Genomic DNA, 20,988 nt, shown 5'->3' on the forward strand with positions numbered 1-20,988 from the left:
TATTGGCGATTTAAAACGTTGAATAAGCTAAATAACAGTATAGTTTTTTTTTAATCTTCAATAAATGTTGCTTATGGAGAAAGTTAAATTCATTAGTTCAAGTTTATCTCTCAAGAAAAGAAACATTGAATTAAAAAACAGCTTTTTATGTCTGCGTAGAAATTACTACACTAAACAATTATAAAACACCAACTACTCATTAAAAAAGTAATATCTATATTATTTAAATGTGTACTATTCGTCTACATTATTATTGTTTTTATCGCCGAAGTCATCCTCTGCATGAGTCACATCTAAGGGATCCAGGTGTGGCTCTGGATCCATCACTTCCAGAACTCTGCTCTAGTATTTGATTCAAACAGTTGTAGTTTGCAGGAAAAAAAACGATTTTGAGATGTTTAAAACCGTCTCTAACTTGTCAGACTTTGTCATCATAAACACAATATAAATAGACAAAACATGTAATCAGATTTATTTGTTTACAAAATTACATATGTCAAAAAAAAACTTGGACAGAATGTTTGACTCTTTTGAGGAAAATGGACGATCAAAAAAGAGTGAATCGACTTGAACAAAAATATTTGTAGATTCTTGAAACTGGGTCCCCGGTGTCACCATAATAAGTGGGTCCGGTACACACGGATCTACACGACACACACACAGAGGTACAGAGGTATTTGAAGAGGTACACAAATGTGTTGTTGTGAGAATTCCTGGAGTCACACTTCTGGTGTTCACAAGTCACGTCATCGAACTGCTAACTCAGCACCGGGTGAAAAGTCATGAATACACACTTCCCGTTTCTGTCCGAACCAATCACAGTCCAGCTGAGCTGATGTCACGTTTCATCACAGTCGAACTGATTATCATTAGGACACAAAAACACTTATAGCACATGCACACACACACACACACTCGTGCACACATACATAGAGAGACTCAGACATGCGCGCACACAGCAAATGCACACGCACACACAAAGACACATTTACACACAGCACTCAAACACACAAAGACACACTTAAAAACACAAACATACACACTCACACACAAAGACACACACTGACTAACACACTCACACACAGCCTGGTACAACAGGACAAAAGGTCTCTGTTCTGGGCATCCTGGCGTGAATCACTTCAGTCCCAAGATTGACAAGAAAACCAGCAAGACCAGCACCAGGACCAGCACCAGCACCAGGACCAGGACCAGGACCAGGACCAGGACCAGGACCAGGACCAGGACCAGGACCAGGACCAGGACCAGGACCAGGACCAGGACCAGCTTCAGGACCGACTATCTTCGAACGGACCTTCATCTCTTTTCTTTCATCACATCAACTGACTCATGTGAGCAGGACACCCTCAGCAGGCCCAGATCTTTGTGTGAGGACCACCAGGACCCGCCAGGTCTCATCGGCACAGTCCAGACAGTTGGACCACCAGGATGATGTCACCAGGTTCTCAGCAGGCTTCCCTCCGGAGGAAGGTAAAACCTTGTGTTTGTGGGTCACAGTCAGAACTTCAACAACAGCTGTTTTTTTTGTGATGTGGGGTCAAATGGGGGTACAGGGGCTCACCTGGGGGCAGCAGCCAATCAGATGAGCACTCACAGGTCACCTGCTACATGTAAAAGGAGAAGAATCTAAAAGAGTATCAAAGAACAATTTTTATTTCTCGACTGGTTGTTTGTTTTCGTGTGTCTCATCGACGTGTGCATTAATAGCGCCACCTCTTGGTCAGTTCCAAATACGACATCTGAGGGCGCTGGCACCAGCTGTATGAAGCTGTCCGGCGCATGCGCACTGATCTGAATGGCCGCTGCACCTGACGGTCCAGCAGGAAGTTCGGTGGACAAATCCGTGCCCGTTTATGCGCGTTCGCCACCAGCAGCTGCAGGATCCAGCGACATGAGCCGCGGCGGACCGGATCGCTCACACTGACTCGCCGGGACAGCCTCTGCTCCGGGCTCGGTTCCCCCCGGTCCTGGCCGCTCGCATCCCCCGCCCGTCGCGCTCCAGTCCCCGCTGAGGCTCCGCGGAGCTGCGGGCTCGTCCACCGTGACTGCAATGGGATGCTGTGGAAGCGCGGAGGTAAGTCCGGGTCCGGTTCGGTCTTTCATCCGAGAGGGGTGTCCCACCGTCGGGAGCGACAGAGATTCGGTTCCCGGTGAGTTAGAGGCCGAGTCGGGATTAGAGTCAGGACCCGTTAATCTCATTACCCAACACCAACACAGGCCCGATGACGAGCCCCGATATCCCGGGTCAAACTCGGAACATGAAGGTGACCCGCGAGAGGATGATATAGGGACAAAGCGCGCCCGAAGGCCGTGTGTGTGTGCGCGCGAGGAAGGCCTGGTTCCGAGCCCAACACAACAGTGTTTGTGTGTCGTTTCAGAGGACAAAGAGAGAATGGAGACCGCTGGAGGACCGGAGCTGCACCGACCTGCCCTGGTTCCTGCTCTTCACCGTCTTCTGCGTCGGCATGGTAACAGCATCCGAACCGAACACAGTACCCATCAGAACACAGACCTTACAGAAGCGCGCTGAAGCGACAGAGAAAGTTAGCGACTCTGACCCGAGTCTCCCCCCTTTTGATCTGGGTCGTGCTAACCTATGCAATTCATCAGGTCATCTAAATGACTCGAGTCATCCAAACTGACCCGAGTCATCCATCCCGGACAGGGTCATTCGATCTGACCAGAGTGAGTTAAAATACCTGAGTCATCCATATTTTTCGGGATCATCCACTGAGAGAACAAAAGAACAAAATGACTCGAGTCATCAAAAACGGACCCGAGTCATTTACACAGACAACAGTCATCCACAGTGACCGGCGTCATTTAAACTTGATGCAGTGACAACATTTTGAGTCATCCAACATTTTGAGTCATCCAACATTTTGAGTCATCCAACATTTTGAGTCATCAACACTGACCCGAATTAATTCAAATACTAGTCATCCAAACTTGTCATTCGTACTGACCCGAGTTAAATAAAAGAGTCGTCCACAGTGAACCGTGTTAACTCTATGACCTGAGTCATCCATACTGACCCGAGTTACTATATGACCCGAGTCATCCATACTGACCCGAGTTACTATATGACCCGAGTCATCCATACTGACCCGAGTTAACTATATGACCCGAGTCATCCATACTGACCCGAGTTACTATATGACCCGAGTCATCCATACTGATCCGAGTTAACTAAATGATTCGATTCATCCATACCTACCAGAGTTAACTAAATGATTCGATTCATCCATACTGACCCGAGTTAACTATATGACCCGAGTCATCCATACTGACCAGAGTTAACTAAATGATTGGATTCATCCATACTGACCCGAGTTACTATATGACCAAAGTCATCCATACTGACCCGAGTTAACTATATGATTCGATTCATCCATACTGACCCGAGTTAACTAAATGATTCGATTCATCCATACTGACCCGAGTTAACTATATGACCCCAGTCATCCATACTGACCAGAGTTAACTAAATGATTCGATTCATCCATACTGACCCGAGTTAACTATATGACCAAAGTCATCCATACTGACCAGAGTTAACTAAATGATTCGATTCATCCATACTGACCAGAGTTAACTATATGACCCGAGTCATCCATACTGACCCGAGTTAACTATATGATTCGATTCATCCATACTGACCCGAGTTAACTATATGACCCGAGTCATCCATACTGACCAGAGTTAACTAAATGATTCGATTCATCCATACTGACCCGAGTTAACTGTATGACCCAAGTCATCCATACTGACCAGAGTTAACTAAATGATTCGATTCATCCACACTGACCCGAGTTAACTATATGACCCAAGTCATCCATACTGACCAGAGTTAACTAAATGATTCGAATGATCCATACTGACCCGAGTTACCTATATGACCCAAGTCATCCATACTGACCCAAGTTAACTATATGACCCCAGTCATCCATACTGACCAGAGTTAACTAAATGATTCGATTCATCCATACTGACCCAAGTTAACTATATGACCCAAGTCATCCATACTGACCAGAGTTAACTATATGACCCAAGTCATCCATACTGACCAGAGTTAACTAAATGATTTGAATCATCCATACTGACCCGAGTAAACTATATGACCAAAGTCATCCATACTGAATCGAGTTACTATATGACCCGAGTCATCCATACTGACCCGAGTTAACTATATGACCCGAGTCATCCATACTGACCCAAGTTAACTATATGACCCGAGTCATCCATACTGACCAGAGTTAACTAAATGATTCGATTCATCCACACTGACCCGAGTTAACTATATGACCCGAGTCATCCATACTGACCAGAGTTAACTATATGATTCGATTCATCCACACTGACCCGAGTTAATTAATATACTTAGAGTCATCCACATCGACCCAAGTCAGCCAGACTGACCCGAGTTAACTATATGAACAGAATCTTCCACCTTTGCCTGAGTTAGATAGATAGATTAAACTCTAATGATCCCTATGGAGGTCTAACTAAAGGTTAACTAAATAAACCAAGTCATCCACATTGAACAGAGTTAATGAGGTGACATGAGTATTGACACCATCCCGACTCACCCACACTGACCCGACCTCTGACCTCCAGGGCTTCATCTGCGGCTTCACTATCGTTACCGGCGGCGCTGCTCGGCTGGTGTTCGGATACGACAGCTATGGGAACACGTGTGGTCGACGCAACGAGCCACTGGAGGCTGTGAGACTTAGTGGCCTGGACCACACAGACAGGAAGTAGGTTCTCCTGGTTCTGAGACCAGGAGTGAAACTGTGGCCCGGCGTGACATGAGAGGTGATGACATCACTGCGCTCGCTCTGCAGGTTCGTCTTCTTCCTGGACCCTTGCAACATCGACATCGTCCAGAGGAAGATCAAGTCTCTGGCCTTGTGCGTGTCCCTGTGTCCCCCTGAGGAGCTGCTGACTTACCAGGACCTGAAGAGGTTCGCCATGGTCAACGGTGAGGTCACATGGCTGTGGAGAGCTGATGATGATGATGATGATGATAAGGAGATATTGATGATGATGAAGAAGATGAGGATGATAGAGATAATAATGATGAAGATGAAGATGATGAGGATGATAATGATGTAGATGATGATCATGACCATAAGGTTAATAAAGATGATAATAAACATGATGATGATGAAGATGCCAATGAAAAGGATGATGAAGTTGATATTAAAGGTTATGATGATAAAGAAAATTATGATGAAGATAATGATCATGAAGATGATGAAGATGATATTGAAGGTTATGATGATGACCATGATGATGATGAGGTTGGTGAAGATGATGAACATAATGAAGACAAATATGATGATGATCTTGATGATGATAATGTTGATGATCATGATGAAGATGGCGATGAAAAGGATCATGTTGAAGATGATATTGAAGGTTATGACGATGTTGGTGAAGATGATGAACATAATGAAGATAAATATAATGAAAAGGATGAAGAAGATGATATTGAACGTTATGATGATGAATAAGATGATGATAATGTTGATGATGAAGACGATGATCGTGATGAAGATGGCGATGAAAAGGATGATGATGTTGAAGGTTATGATGATCATGATAAAGATGATGATGAGGTTGGTGAAGATGATGAACATAATGAAGATAAATATGATGATGATGATCTTGATAATGAAGATGGTAATGAAAAGGATGCTGATGATGAAGATAATATTAAAGGTTATGATGATGAATAAGATGATGATAATGTTGATGAAGATGATGATCGTGATGAAAAGGATGATGATATTGAAGGTTATGATGATCATGATGAAGATGATCATGATGAAGATGATCATGATGAAGATGATAATGATGAAGATGATGATGATGTTGGTGAAGATGATGAGCATAATGAAGATAAACATGATTATGATGATCTTGATGATGAAGATGGTAATGAAAAGGATGACGATGAAGATGATATTAAAGGTTATAATGATGAATAAGATGATGAAGATGATGATTGTGATGAACATAATGAAGATAAATATGATGAAGATGATGATGATGAAGAAGGTGATATTGAAGGTGATGATGATCATGATGAAGATGAAGATGATGATGATGTTGGTGAAGATGATGAACATAATGAAGATAAATATGATGATGGTGATCTTGATGATGAAGATGGTAATGAAAAGGATGATGATGAAGATGATATTGAAGGTTATGATGATGAATTAGATGATTGTGATGAACATATTGAAGATAAATATGATGATGAAGACGAAGATGGTGATGAAAAGTATGATGATGAAGAAGGTGATATTGAAGGTTATGATGATGATGAAGATAATGATGGCGATGATGATGATGATGATGAAGGTGATGTTGAAGGTGATGTTGAAGGTTATGATGGTGATGAAGATAATGATGATGATGGAGATAATGATGATGATAATGAAGAAGAAGGTGATATTTTAGGTTATGATGATGATGAAGAAAATGATGGTGATGAAAAGGATGATGATGAAGATAACGATGATGATAATGATAATGAAGAAGAAGGTGATATTGAAGGTTATGATGATGAGATTGGCGAAGATGATGAACATAATTAAGATAAATATGATGATGATGATCTTGATTATTAAGATTGTGATGAAAAGGATGATGAGGAAGAAGGTGATATTGAAGGTTATGATGATGATGAAGATGATGATGGTGAAGATGATGATGATGAAGATAATGATGGTTATGATGATGATGAAGATAATGATGGTGATGATGATGAAGATAATGATGGTGATGATGATGAAGATAATGATGGTGATGATTATGATGAAGATAATGATGGTTATGATGATGAAGATAATGATGGTGATGATGATGAAGATAATGATGGTGATGATGATGAAGATAATGATGGTGATGATGATGATGATGAAAATAATGATGATGATGATGATGAAGATAATGATGGTGATGATGATGAAGATAATGATGGTGATGATGATGAAGATAATGATGGTGATGATGAAGATGATGATGATGAAAATAATGATGATGATGATGATGAAGATGATGATTATGAAGATAATGATGGTGATGATTATGATAAAGATAATGATGGTTATGATGATGAAGATAATGATGGTGATGATGATGAAGATAATGATGGTGATGATGATGAAGATAATGATGGTGATGATGAAGATGATGATGATGAAAATAATGATGATGATGATGATGAAGATAATGATGGTGATGATAATGATGTCGTCCCCTCAGGGTCAGAGTTGTGCTCCTATGACTTGGCGGGTCACAAGTACCCTAGTCTTCCAGAGAGATTCTCTAAGTGCCCAAAACTTCCGGTTCCTCCCAGGTGAGTCACGATCGTATTAAACCTGTAGCAGCATCTTCTTCCCGTGACCTTTGACCTTTTCCCTCAGTAAGCCGCTGCCGCTCTTCAACCGCTGCACGCCACTGGACGTCTCCTGCTATGCTAAGTTCGCCGAGGCCGTGGTGACGTTCGTGAGCGACAACAGTGTCCTGCACCGACTTATCGCCGGTGTCGCCGCCAGCAAGGAGGTCATCGTGGGACTCTGTGTCCTCGCACTCAGTGAGTCTCCACCTGGTCCGACCTTGTCAGGGTGACGACCAACCACCTGACCTCTGAACCCCCTCCCCTCAGTTCTGTCGATGACGCTCATGATGATCATCCGCTACATCTCGGCCGTCCTGGTCTGGATCCTGACGGCGGCGGTCGTGCTCGGCTCTCTGGGTAAGGTCACTTCCTGTTTCGGGTGAAGTCTAAATGACTTGGTGGTGAATCTTTGTGTGCGTTTTTGCAGCGGGGACCAGCGTCCTCTGGTGGCTCTACATTGATGACCGTCTCTATGGAAACAACACCAAACTGACTAGAGAGGAAACCACAAAGGAGGAGGAGCTTAGCGGGGACAATGGACAGGCGCTGCTGGTGTACGCCGCCTCCGCCACCGTCTTCACCGTACGTCAACCTGTTGGTAACAAAACATGAGCACGAGAGGAGGCGGGTGAGGAGGAGTGATGGAGGTGGTGAAGGAGACTAGTGTGAGGAGGAGTGATGGAGGTGGTGAAGGAGACTAGGGTGAGAAGGAGTGATGGAGGTGGTGACGAACAAAGTGTGAGGAAGAGTAAGGAAGATGGTTAGGTAGAGACGAGAGTAAGGAAGAGTAATATAGGGTTGTGGTGAAGAAGACGAGTATGAGGAGGAATGTTAGAGGGTTCAGGAAGAGTGATGGAGGTGGTGAAGGAGACTAGGGTGAGGAGGAGTGATGGAGATGGTGAAGGAGACTAGGGTGAGGAGGAGTGATGGAGATTGTGAAGGAGACTAGGGTGAGGAGAGGGATGGAGGTGATGAAGGAAACAAGTGTGAGGAGGAGTGATGGAGATGGTGAAGGAGATGATTGTAAAGAGGAGTGATGACGTGTAGATGGAGACTAGGGTGAGGAGGAGTGCCGTGCCTGTGCTGCCAGCAGGTGTTGATAGTTTTCCTAAAGTTGGTTGAAATCATCGTTAAATAGTAGAAGAAGAAGAAGCTGTTGGGTCATTTCCTGTTAGTGTGTAGCAGCAGTGTTTGATTTGAGACATACTATCTGTTGAGAATTTGTTACTAGTTACTACGTACACGAAGTATGCGATTTGAGACCCAGCACAGGTCACTGACGGTTTTCTGATTCAGGTGGTGCTGTTGCTCCTGATGTCGTTCATGAGGAAGCGAGTCGCTCTCACCATCGCTCTGTTCCACGTGGCCGGGAAGGTCTTCATCCACCTGCCGCTGCTCACCCTGCAGCCCTTCCTCACGTTCCTGGCTCTGTTGGTCTTCTGGATCTACTGGGTCCTTGTCCTGTTGTTCCTGGGCACCAGTGGGAACCCAGTCCAGAGTGAGGAGTCAGGACTGACCGAGTTCCGTCTTACGGGTTCGCTGCAGTACCTGACCTGGTACCATGCTGTCGGCCTAGTCTGGATCAGCGAGTTCATCCTGGCGTGCCAGCAGATGATCGTCGCTGGAGCTGTGGTGACCTACTACTTCACCAGGTACACACACATACACACAAGTCTGGGGTATAGTGTGTGTGACGGTAACATTGTTTGTGAACTCAGGGACAAGAACCGTCTCCCAGTGACCCCCATCCTGTCCTCCGTGTGGCGATTGGTCCGGTACCACCTGGGAACCGTCGCTAAAGGTTCTTTCATCATCACTCTAGTCAAAGTCCCCAGACTGGTCCTGATCTACATCCACAACCAGCTGAAGGGAAAGGTATTGGGTCAGGGTGTTCACTCTGGAAGAAGGTTCCCCTGGTTCTGACTGTTGTGTTCCTCACCAGGAGAACTCTTGTGCCCGCTGTCTACTGAAGAGCTGCATCTGCTGCCTCTGGTGCCTCGAGAGGTTCCTCAACTATCTCAACCAGGTGAGGCACAGGGTCTAGTGTCCATCAGTCTATCAATGTGGACTATGCAGTAAGCCTAGATCATAGTGTACAGTGGTCAATTTAAGAAAGTTGTAGTGGTCAACCAGGATGATGAACCAGAAAGTGGTCTCAGGACTCTCCGTTTGTGGTCCCCAGAATGCGTACGCGGCGACGGCGATCAACAGCAGTAGCTTCTGCACGTCTGCACGCGACGCCTTCGTCCTGTTGGTGGAGAACGCTCTGAGGGTCGCCACCATCAACGCGGTCGGAGACTTCGTTCTCTTCCTGGGCAAGGTCAGCGAGTCGGTCATCGCTCGGCGTCGTCACATGACCTGACCACGAGCGTTTATTGTGTGACAGATCCTCATCGTCACGACGACAGCGTTCGCCGGCGTTCTTCTCCTCAACTACCAGAGAGACCTGGCCGAGTGGTTGCTGCCGCTCATCATCGTGTGTCTCTTCTCCTTCCTGGTGTCTCATTGCTTCCTGTCGGTCTTTGAAATCGTGGTGGACGTCCTCTTTCTATGCTTTGCCGTGGACACCAAGTACAACGACGGCACGCCAGGGAGGGAGTTCTTCATGGACAAGGCGCTAATGGTGAGTCCTTAATTCAGGAGACGAACGTGTGACGTCTATCGTACGACATCTCTTCCGCAGGAGTTCGTGGAGAGCAGTCGGCGATTTGGTCGAGTGGAACGAGGGAGGAGTCGCGTGAAGGAGTCTGTGTCCGAGGGCGCCGAGATAAGACCGATGGTGAGTGACGGGGGAGGGGGAAGCGTGGACGAGCAGACCAGGCTGTCGGACGAGGCCGAGGGCGGAGAGTGGGAGGAGCTTCACGAGTTCCAGGTGTACTACCTGCTGGTGGGCGTGTTCATGGACTGGGTGCTGACGGAACCGAGCGGTTTCGTCCTTTGTCTCAGCGAGGACTTTGTCCTCTTCCTGTGCATCTACCTGCCCACCTCCACCCTCTTCCTGTTCGTCAGCCTGCTGCATTCGCCCGGCTCCCCCACCCAAGGGGCCCCCAAACCTGCCTCCGTCGACGCCGCCTGCGGGACACTCACAGACCCCTGCTGACCAAAGCATGCTAACGGATGTGCACTAACCAAGAAATGTTAGCAGATGTGGGCTAACCAAGAAATGCTACAGAATGCTACTCCCACCTGGATGCTAACATTTATTTGCTAAGTAAGGCATGCTACAAGATGTGTCCTGACCAAGGCATGCTAAAGGGTGAATGCTAACCAAGGCACGCTAATGTATTGGTAAGTAAAGCATGCTAAATAATGTCAACGTGACCCAGGGCATGAAAACCGATGGTGGTGTGATAACCAAGATACAGCTAAAGGTTATAAAGGTTATAAGATAACCTAGGATGGCTGCTTTTTTGCCAAGGCCTACTTAACATCTGTATGTGAACCAAAGCATGCTAGGATCAGTGCTGGCCAAGGCATGCTATAGGGTGTTTGCTAACCAAGGTACGCTAAAGGATGTACGTTAACCTGGGAATGCTAACAGATGTTTGGTAAGCAGGGCATGCTAAAACGTGTGCATGTTAACCAAGGGATGCTATCAGATGCCTGCTAACCAAACATGCTTACAATTGTGTGCTAATCAAACATGCTAACAATTGTGTGCTAAACAAACATGCTAACAATTGTGTTCTAATCAAACATGCTAACAATTGTGTGCTAACCAAACATGCTAACAATTGTGTGCTAATCAAACATGCTACCAAATTGTGTGCTAACCAAGGAATGCTAAAAGACGGGTGCTAACCGAAGCATGCTATCAGATGTGTGCTAAACTAAGGCATGCTATAAGACATCTGCTAACCAAAGCATGCTATCAGACGTGTGCTAACTAAGGCATGCTATAAGACGTCTGCTAACCAAAGCATGCTAACAGATTTGTGCCAATGACGGTTTCAAAATATCTTAACTCGCTAAGACATGCAAAGAAATGTGAGCTTACGAGTGAATCTATCAAATGTTTGCTCACGAGCGAACAGTTTGATTACCAAGGCATGCTTTCATGTGCCTAGCAAGTCATGCTAACCAATGGTTTGACCTTGAACTTGAAGCCTTTATCATCGTCTTCTCCATCGTTGTCTCTGCCTCTTTATCCTTTCTTGTGTTTCCTTCTTTTGTACGTGTAACTAATAAAGTATTTTTTTAACGAACATTCCATTTCACTTTTTTCTTTTCCCCAAAACATTTTGTCCTGTGTGTGTGTGAGTGTATGTGTGTCCGAGTGTGTGATACTTTGTGTAACCTGGTGACGAGTCTCATTTCCTGTTCCAGGCTCCGGGGACGAGCTCGGTCTGAGCGACTTTGGCGACTCTTTAAAGATCAGAGACATTCCAGAAGTCTATTTTCACGTGTGACATGTTTACGACGGTTCGACTCCAGGGAAACTTTAATACGAACTGTAAAACGTAACCAACGAGCACTTTATGGAAGCGCTGCAAATGTTTTTTCTAGTGATGTCGTTTTTTCTAAAGCACTAACCATGGCCCGTCCTTTTTTTCACCCCCTCACCTGTCGCGGACGTGACCCGTTGTCCACTTCCTGTCTGGAGTTTGACGGACGCCTGCTTCACTGTATAACCACTGGAGTGGGAGGAGCTTCCTGTGGAGGCGGCAGCTTATTGGTTGGCAATAAAACACGTCTTCACGCTTCCACGAGTCTCCGGCGACAAGATCTACGAAGTCTAGATCCCGATCATGTTCCGAGACCTTTGACTGGTTGTTGCTCTGCCAGGCAACCGTACAAGTTTCCCAGTGTCCTATCCGGTTCGAACTTCAACCGATCACCTGACACAAGGATCACCTGGTGATTAACGTCTAATGAGTGCCACGTGACACTAATGGAGGGTTCCACGTTTTAAAATCAGTTAACTTGAGAACTAAATCATTTTGACTTCGGAATCAGGAGCAGAGCGGTCGGACCTTTTTTTTCCCCACACGAGCCGAGACCAACTGGACGGCATCGACGCGCAAGGTTGCGACAAAACTTGTAACTTTGTTTTTTTTCTTCTTCGTTTCAGGTTTGTTTTTATATTTATTATTTCTTACGTCGACTGTTTTGTAGGAAAACAATAAAGAAAACTTGAACCGTGAGTCACGCAGCTTTTTTTGTAGAAGTTTGTCGACGAGTTAATCCACACGAAACAGGAAGTGACGTAGAGGCTGCATGTTTGTCTTTCCTGTGGCGACGAAGAACTGGGCATTGAAGTCCTAAAAGGATCCAGACTATGGAAGTATATCGGTGACACCAGAAAAGTGAATGGTTGAATTTAACATTTCAAATGTTGAAACTTTGGATTTTTTTTATTGGAATGTTGTTGTTTTTTTAAGCACTGTAGCAATGAAGTATTTGTTGAATAATATTACTTCTTTAAAAATTGAATAAAACTTTTGGAAAATTTTCAAAACGAATGATTTTTTTTTACCGAGTTTTATATTCAAATACCTTGATCAAAGTATTTCATTTAAATTCATAGCATTTTAAATTCAACATAAACATGTTGGTATAATAGATCCACAATACCAAAAGAATACCAAGGTATTTGATTGGATTTTCAGCCAATCATGGGATGTCTGAACGACCATGTGATGATGAAGTACTACTGCCGTGTAAAATGATCATGGCGGATTCTAAAGCGTCAGAAATGTCTGGTTACTAAATCAACTTTCTTATATTGAATTAAAAGGCTACGGATAAAAACAATATTGAATGTGTAAAAATCATTCATTTTTAAATTCAATTTAAAACATAAAAAACTGCCGATATACAAATAATAAAACACTTATATAATATTTTTTATGAAATGCTTATAAAGGCAACATTAAATTAAAACATTTTAAATGTTAAATTCAACACTGTATCAATATTCTGTTGGCACTGAACTGCTTCCATACGAGAGCTCCGTGAGGTCAGAGGTCCTCGTCGTCCTCGCTCATCATGTTGTCCAGGTCCAGGTCCCGGTCCCTCGGCTCCGGCCTCTCGGTCTGGAACTCCCGCTGCTGCTCCTCGGCCTCTCGGAGCTCCCCCTGCAGGCGCTCCAGGTGAAACGCTCGCCGGTTCTTCAGCTGACGCCCGGGGAACGGATTCATGTCCGTGAACGCGATGCTGCTCAACTTCCTGTACGAGGCACACCTCCGTGTCATGGGGGGGGTCTGAAGAGGTTGAACTCCTGGATAAGTCCGTACCTGCAGTCCGAGACGGTCTTGGTGAAGAAGCGCAGGTAGCTGTAGATCTCCACGCTGTTGTTGATCTTAAGGAAGTCGTTCTCTTTGTACTTGAAGAGCGCCAGAGTGAACCGGAACATCACCTGGAACCAGAACCAAAGTCACGTGTGTCGGATGCTAGGAGGGCACGAATATATCAGTACACTTAAATATTATTTATGATTATTCAACAGCACTTTATCAATTTAAACATTGTTTTTTTTATAGTTCTTTTATGTTTATTAAATATAATAAATATATTTTTTACAAATTCACAATTAACATGCAAATATTCACAGCGTTTGTTCATTTTTGTGTGTAAAGAAACGCCCGGCCGCTAGATGGCAGCAGTAATTACGTCCTCCGTAGCTAAACGGAACAATAAAATACTGCGAGATGAGAGGATACAGTCGACTCCAGCAGCTTTTATAGCAGATGTTTGGATATATTTTGGTTTCAAAACAAATGAAAGCAGTTACGACTTCGTCAAGAGTCACGTGGTCTGTAAATCTGACACGCCAGAGTCAAGTACACATGATCGTCTGCACGTTGTATGACTTGCTTATGGTCTTATCAAGTAGATCGGTACTCGTTTGATATTGTGCGGTGGCACTCTTTGTATACATAATTTAACGAATACAATTTTTTACAAATTTAAAAAATATATTTTTAAATTAATTTATTTTGAAAATATTCAATTATTAAAGTAAAATAATTCTAATTATTAAATTAAATTATTTTAAAAAATCCAAATACAAAATGTTAACGAAATGTATTGCATTTGTGTGTCTCAGTGTGCGTTAGTGTTACCTTGCTGCCCTCATACAGGAAGGAGTCCCACAGAGGCAGCAGGATCTCACTCGGCAAACTCTCCACAAAGACCACCATGAACCAGTTGAAGGTCACCAGTGACACGTCGACTCCGTGCTGGTCCAGGTGGAGGCTCAGGCGAGGCATCTTCTCCAGCAGGAACTCTTTCAGGACTCGCTGGTCTGCCTGGACCCGGGAGGGAGGAAGAGAAAAGGAGGGAACGGTTGGGACTATAAACCAAGCAGAGTTAGCTGACCTGAGACGCCACGAGCTGGTGAGTGTAGTAGTCCGCAGGCATGATGGAGTCCACCACGGCCACCAGACACCAGAAGGCCTCCTCCTCGCTCTGCAGCACCAGGAGAGCCAGCGCCGCCAGCCTGCGTTACAAAGACGGGTCACATGACAGAGGAGATACACGACATAGAGAAGTATATCAGTGCCACGTTTTTTTTTAAAGGTTTAATTTATTTTTATTTTTATTTAAATGTTGCTTTTTTAGCATTAAATATTTTTTGCAAAATATTTGTTCAAGAATTAGTTCATTGAAAGGTTGAATTTGTTGAGTTTTTTAAATTATTAGATACAATTTTAAATATATATTTTTTTACACATAGAGATGTTCTAATATATAAATAATACATATTTGAAACTTATTATTTTTTATTTCATAGCCTTTTAAATTCAATATAAAAATGTTGGTATAAATGATCCAACACATTTATATTTTAATAATCGGAATAAAAATATTAAACTCAAATCAAAAATATACATTTATGAAGTGGAAAAGATCATGAAAAAGTGAAAATTGATTGGATCAAAATTCCCCCCAACAAATCAATTTCTTGAAAAATTGAATAAATGTCACAAAACCAAATTTCATGTCCCGGTGGACCATGTGAACACAAATACATTTTACAGAAAATTCAAAAGAATCCTTAAAAGTCTCAAAACCCAACAATTTAATTCATTTAATTATTAAAAAATATAGATATAGAATATAGAAATTTGTTATTTCAATTTTAAAAAAGGAATTCCATGCTTAAAAAACAATATTTCAATTAAAAAATTCAAAGTTTCAACATTAAAAATGTGTTAAATGAATCCAATATTCTGATGGCACTGATTGGGTCACCTGTTGAGACCCTGGCAGTACCCCACAGTGGGGTTCTGCCAGGAAAAGGCCAACAGGATGCGGCGCAGCTGCTGCAGGGCGGGACTGGAGGGCGAGCAGAAGTTCTGGTTGGTGGTCAGAGTTCTGTGGATGTCCAGCTGGATCTGCCGGAGTACCGGGTGAGAGGATGTTCTGGTCTTTTCGCAAAGCTGAAACAGAACCAGAGATCGTCACTGGGTCCGGACCGGGGGGTGGGGGGGGGGGGGGCTCCTGGATGTGGGCCTGTACCTGCCTGTAGCGATCCGGGTGCTGCTCCCTGAGGGTTTTGGTTCTGGCCTTGATCAGCCAGCTCCACACCTGAGGGCGGAACTCTCGTGGTACTCCAGCCCGGAGCAGAGACTTGAGTTCTGGGGATGGAACCAGGTCCTGGTCCAATCGTCCAGTCAGGTACTGGGCCCAGCGGCTATGCAGGGTACGTTCCGCTCCATCCTGCAGAGTGTACCGACACCGTCATAACCCCTGGGACTCTCTTCAGCCCTGGTCTACACACCTGGTTCTGGTTCCGGATGTAGTGGGTTCGGATCTCCAGCGCCTGGATCTTAGACAGAAGCTTCATGTCTTCCACCTCGTAGTCCGGCAGGATTTTAAACCCATACTCATCGTAGTCCCTGAGGACGCAAACGGGAGTTTGAAGTACAGCAAATATTAGAGACGTACCTGTCATGCTAACTAGTTAGCGACAAGCTACATGGTAATTATCACAGGTGATGTGTTTAGGCATCGGTAACTTTAGCATGTAGCATGTTTATGGCAAATGTTAAATTTAAATATATATATATATATATATATATATATATATAAATCAGGTTTTACTAAATCCCATTCTTCCCTTATCCCTTTCAATTTTTGGGGGTCCCCCTAGCGCCACAACTTTGAAACCCACTGGCTACACACGAATGATGTGTTCAGTGACGTCGGGATTACGATGGTGCGTTTAAGACCCTGGCATATTTCATAACTCAACACGAAACAATCTATAACTTAACGGTAAATTGTAAAAAAAAAACATGACAATATGTAGGTAAAAATAAGTAAAGTATACATTAATAAAAGTTTCATCTAATTAATAAAAAGGGAATTTTGTGTCTAATTAAAGTTGTCAGGGAAATAAGAGTAGAACCAAAGTCACAAAGGGTTGACCGGGTCTGGACCATAAAAGAATGTGACTGGACCAACATTCCTTTGGTGCATCTGGACCTAACAATTGACCAGTGGACGCGGGTGCCACTCGGACCCCTGGGGTCTCCTCTCAGCGCTGCTTGGATCATGTCCTGGACCGTTGCTCGCTCCTCCTGGTCCAGATTCTGGTTCTGCAGGGTCCTGAGCACCTCCAGGTGCCGACTCTCCAGCTGACAGAGCTCCGCCTCCAGACACGAACACTGGCGAGTCACACAAGTTTTTACTCGTTGCCGGCGGACATCTTGTTTTTTGTTTTTTTTACGAGCCGGCAGGTAAACGGATGAACACCTTCGCCATCAGGACCTGCTGCTGCTCGCAGCTCCGCCTCCACAGGTGGGTCACGTGATGAATCTCAGAGTTCAGAAACTGGTTCTGGGTTTTGTAGGCATCAAGGTCATCCTGCAGGAGGCGCCAGAGATCAGATCTGTGCACGTATGTATATGTGCATCTTCACACCTTCAGGTTCTCCAGCTGCAGCAGGACTCTGGAGCTCGGAGGTTCTGGATGCGGAATCGTGTCAATGTCCGGGGACGGGATGTCAGGAACTCTCTCGGACAGCTTCAGGATCACCTGATGCAAAATGGTGGTCACAGTCTCCACGCAACATCCCAGCTGAATGAATGATGAAGATATTCTATACATACATATTGCAAACTTAATTAATGAATTCATGAAAGAGCGCTGAAGAAATAGAACATATCGTTATCGAAGATGACACTCGGACGAAACATCCGGCAAAACATCGTATGAAAAAATTGTAAATAACATCGGACGAAACATCGTACAAAACATGGGACGGAACCTGGGACGAAACGTGGAAGGGAATGTTAGACAAAACATCAGAAGAAACATGGGACAAAACATCGGATAAAACATGGGACAAAACATGGGACGAAACATCGGAAAAAACATTGTACAGTACGGGAGAAAATATCGAACAAAACATTGGACGAAGCATAAGACAAAACATCGAACAAAACATCGGAAGAAACATGGGACAAAACATCGAACAAAACCTGGGATGAAACATTGGACAAAACTTCTGAGGAGAAATCAATTAGACAAAATATTGGTAAAAAGTTGAAGAAACACGACGAGAGAAAAAAAGAATAGAAAACCCTTGAACATCTAAAGAGAGATAAAACAATAACAAAGACAAACATACACCAACAGATCGTTGGATGAGAGAATATGTCAAACCTCATGATTCAAATCGTTCTTCTCCATCAGCATCTGGATCTTCTCCTTCAGATCCTCCACTTGGAGGTCTCTGTCCCCCAACTGCCTCCTGGACTCCTCCAGCTGTCCCCGCGTCTCCTCCCGCTCACTCCTGGTCTCCTCCAGCTGCTGCCTCAGGACCACCAGCTGTCTCTCGCGGTGCCGGAGAACCTCCAGGCGCTGCTGCTCCCCCTCGGCGGCCAGGAACTCGGAACAGCTCCTCTTCTCCAGCTGCGCCGCTTCCAGGGCTCTGTGAAGGACCTGGACCAGTTCCTGAAGGTCCAGAACATAACAAGTCAGTGTCTACAAGCACAATAGAAAACACCTCCAGCACCGAGTAATATCAGTGGCATCAAAATATTGAGGTGTTGAAAATCCCTGATCACCTTGTGGGCCTTGACCTCCTTCTCCAGAAACTGAAGGGTCCTTGATTCTGATCGACCAGAGGGACTTTGCTGCCGCCGCCTTTGAGCTCCATCCACTAGGGGCGCTACGGGGGACGAAGCCTGCGGCTCGGAAAGACTGGCCACCTCGACCCCGGTCCAGTCCTGAGAGGACCTCTGGCGCAGGTGGTGGACAGAGTTCCTAGTCACATGACCACACACAGATGGATACAAACACACAAAAGCATAACACAACGACAAAATACACATAAGTTTAAACTCTGAATTTTTTTTTTAATGCATTTATTCATTTCTTTTAAATAATTCAATTCAACAGTTTCTATATTGAAAGATTGAACATTTGTTTTTTGTTTTTTAATTATTGAATAAATATTGAATTTAAAGGCTACAAATGAAAACAAATAATTTTGAAAATTTTAATTTTGAATAATTTGAGTCAGAATCAAAAAAACGGTGTTGAAACACAAGTATAAATAATAATTGAAATTATTTTAAAAATATTAATAATAATAATGAATAAAAATTTAGTTAAACTATATTAAATGATCCGGAAAAAAAGATGAATTTTATATTTCAACATTTAAAATGTTAAATGAATCCATTCAAAATGATGGCACTGATAGACTTCCACAGGTGTGAGTCATGTGACTCACTGGAGCTCGATGATTGGGTGTTTTAAGGACAGGTTGGTCAGACTGGAGCGCTGTGAAGGGACGTCCACATCCTCCCCGACCAGACCCGATGGCCCCTTCAGAACCGGCAGGAATTCATCTGGACAGAATAAGAACTTTGATAACACTCTCTCACACACACACACACATGTACACACACACCTGGAGGTTCGGGGGTGCAGGTGGGTTGTGGGTGACTCCAGCGTCTTTGCTGCAGCTGCTGCAGCCAGAACATCATCAGGTTCTGGGTCAGTGCCTTCAGCACCAGGGTCCTCTCCGGGGTCTGGATGTGAAAGGTGCCACACTCGGCCTGCAGCGGGTACGTGAAGGTGGCGCTGGTGAGCAGCACCTGGCCCAGCGGCGTCACATCGTTCTGCGTGCGGTAGTACAGCAGCTGGTTCTGCGTGGCCTCGTACGTGAACCAGCGCCACTTCCAGGTCTTCAGCGGACCCCCTTGCTTCTGTAGAAAGCCAGAGAGTCTGGACTCTCTTGAGGGGATTCTGTCCAGAGGCGTGGGACCGACCGCAGTGTCATGGACGGGACTCTGGTGGCTCTCTTTTTGGTCCAGGTCAGTCTTTTGGGGGTTTTCAAGACTCTCTGAGGGACTCAAGGGCCCTTGATGGGTGCTAGAGGTGCCGGAGTCCTCGATGTCCTGGGTGGCCCTCGGGGGGCCTTGGTTTGTCTGTGGGGGACATGGGAGGTCTTTGGAGGTCCACTCCATGGGCCTGGGACAAGTGCGGCACACTTCCTGTCAGACTGACCAGCTCCAGAACTTCCTGTGGTGCTGAATAAAGCCGGATCAGAACACAGACAGGAACGGAAAGGTAGTAAAAAGTGTGAGTGATTACGTTACAAAATAAAGTTCTGGAGAAGTTTCACAGTAATGGTTTTTGAAGGAGTTTCACAGTAAAAGTTTGAAGAAATTTCACAGTAAAAATCTGAATAAGTTTAATAGTAATAGTCTAAAGACGTTTCACACTAAAGGTCTGAAGAAGTTTAATAGTAATAGTCTAAAGACGTTTCACACTAAAGGTCTGAAGAAGTTTAATAGTAATAGTCTAAAGACGTTTCACAGTAAAAGCCCGAAGAAGTTTCACAGTAAAGGTCTCCCGAAGTTTCATAATAAACTTTTTAAAGTGAGAGAAGTCACAGTTAAAGTCTTAAGACGTTTCACACTAAAGGTCTGAAGAAGTTTAATAGTAATAGTCTTAAGACGTTTCACAGTAAAAGCCTGAAGAAGTTTTAAAATAAACTTTTTAAAGTGAAAGAAGTCACAGTTAAAGTCTTAAGACGTTTCACAGTAAAAGCATGAACAATTTTCACAGTAAAGGTCTCCAGAAGTTTCATAATAAACGTTTTAAAGTGAAAGAAGTCACAGTTAAAGTCTTAAGACGTTTCACACTAAAGGTCTGAAGAAGTTTAATAGTAATAGTCTTAAGACGTTTCACAGTAAAAGCCTGAAGAAGTTTCACAGTAAAGGTCTGTAGAAGTTTTAAAATATATTTTTTTTAAGTAAAATAAGTCACAGTTAAAGTCTCAAGACGTTTCACAGTAAAAGTCTGAAGAGGTTTCCTGGTGAGAAGCCGAGAAAACCAACTTTCACAACAAGTACTCACCTTAGGGGGCGTGGCTGTAACACAGGTTTGACGGACAGTTGCCTTGAAGAAAGTTTAAAAAATGTCTGTGTGTGTGTGTGTGAGAGAGAAAGTGAGAGACTACGCGAGTGTGTGTGTGTGTGTGTGTGTGTGTTTGTGTATGAGAGAGAGCGTCTTGGTACCGCGTCTTCTCACGCAGTCTTCCGCCCGGTGAATCAATCCAGGTTACTTCACAATCAAGTCATGACAAG

The 20,988-nt window shown here is 44.1% G+C and overlaps 2 protein-coding genes across 4 annotated transcripts; one reads left to right on the forward strand and one right to left on the reverse strand.

The window, feature by feature from the left end:
* Positions 1-750: 750 nt before the first annotated feature.
* On the forward strand, positions 751-12,579 carry slc44a1b (solute carrier family 44 member 1b). 3 transcript variants are annotated; one of them, XM_087798516.1, is made up of 15 exons: positions 755-1,488; positions 2,397-2,486; positions 4,636-4,778; positions 4,866-5,002; positions 7,300-7,393; positions 7,461-7,630; positions 7,703-7,792; positions 7,863-8,017; positions 8,732-9,087; positions 9,154-9,310; positions 9,378-9,461; positions 9,618-9,755; positions 9,822-10,058; positions 10,119-10,214; positions 11,762-12,579. In XM_087798516.1, the coding sequence occupies exons 1-15, from the start codon at positions 1,447-1,449 to the stop codon at positions 11,783-11,785; spliced, it is 2,013 nt and encodes a 670-aa protein (XP_087654642.1). In that variant the 5' UTR covers positions 755-1,446; the 3' UTR covers positions 11,786-12,579. The 3 variants fall into 3 exon arrangements, with proteins under 3 accessions (XP_087654640.1, XP_087654642.1, XP_087654641.1); XM_087798514.1 differs by lacking the exon at positions 11,762-12,579 and having other exon boundaries at positions 751-1,488; positions 10,119-11,747; XM_087798515.1 differs by lacking the exons at positions 755-1,488; positions 11,762-12,579 and adding an exon at positions 1,828-2,092 and having other exon boundaries at positions 10,119-11,747.
* On the reverse strand, positions 11,842-20,967 carry tbc1d2 (TBC1 domain family, member 2). Its single transcript, XM_087798513.1, has 15 exons — positions 20,759-20,967; positions 19,305-19,926; positions 19,125-19,242; positions 18,454-18,652; positions 18,050-18,340; positions 17,306-17,419; positions 17,138-17,248; positions 16,880-17,049; positions 16,161-16,278; positions 15,899-16,099; positions 15,632-15,819; positions 14,756-14,876; positions 14,500-14,685; positions 13,672-13,793; positions 11,842-13,603 (listed from the first exon to the last, which is right to left on the reverse strand). The coding sequence occupies exons 2-15, from the start codon at positions 19,861-19,863 to the stop codon at positions 13,396-13,398; spliced, it is 2,706 nt and encodes a 901-aa protein (XP_087654639.1). The 5' UTR covers positions 19,864-19,926; positions 20,759-20,967; the 3' UTR covers positions 11,842-13,395.
* Positions 20,968-20,988: the final 21 nt, after the last annotated feature.

Source organism: Callionymus lyra, chromosome 9 (assembly GCF_982586985.1).
Source record: "Callionymus lyra chromosome 9, fCalLyr1.hap1.1, whole genome shotgun sequence".
In the NCBI taxonomy this organism is placed as follows: domain Eukaryota; kingdom Metazoa; phylum Chordata; class Actinopteri; order Syngnathiformes; family Callionymidae; genus Callionymus; species Callionymus lyra.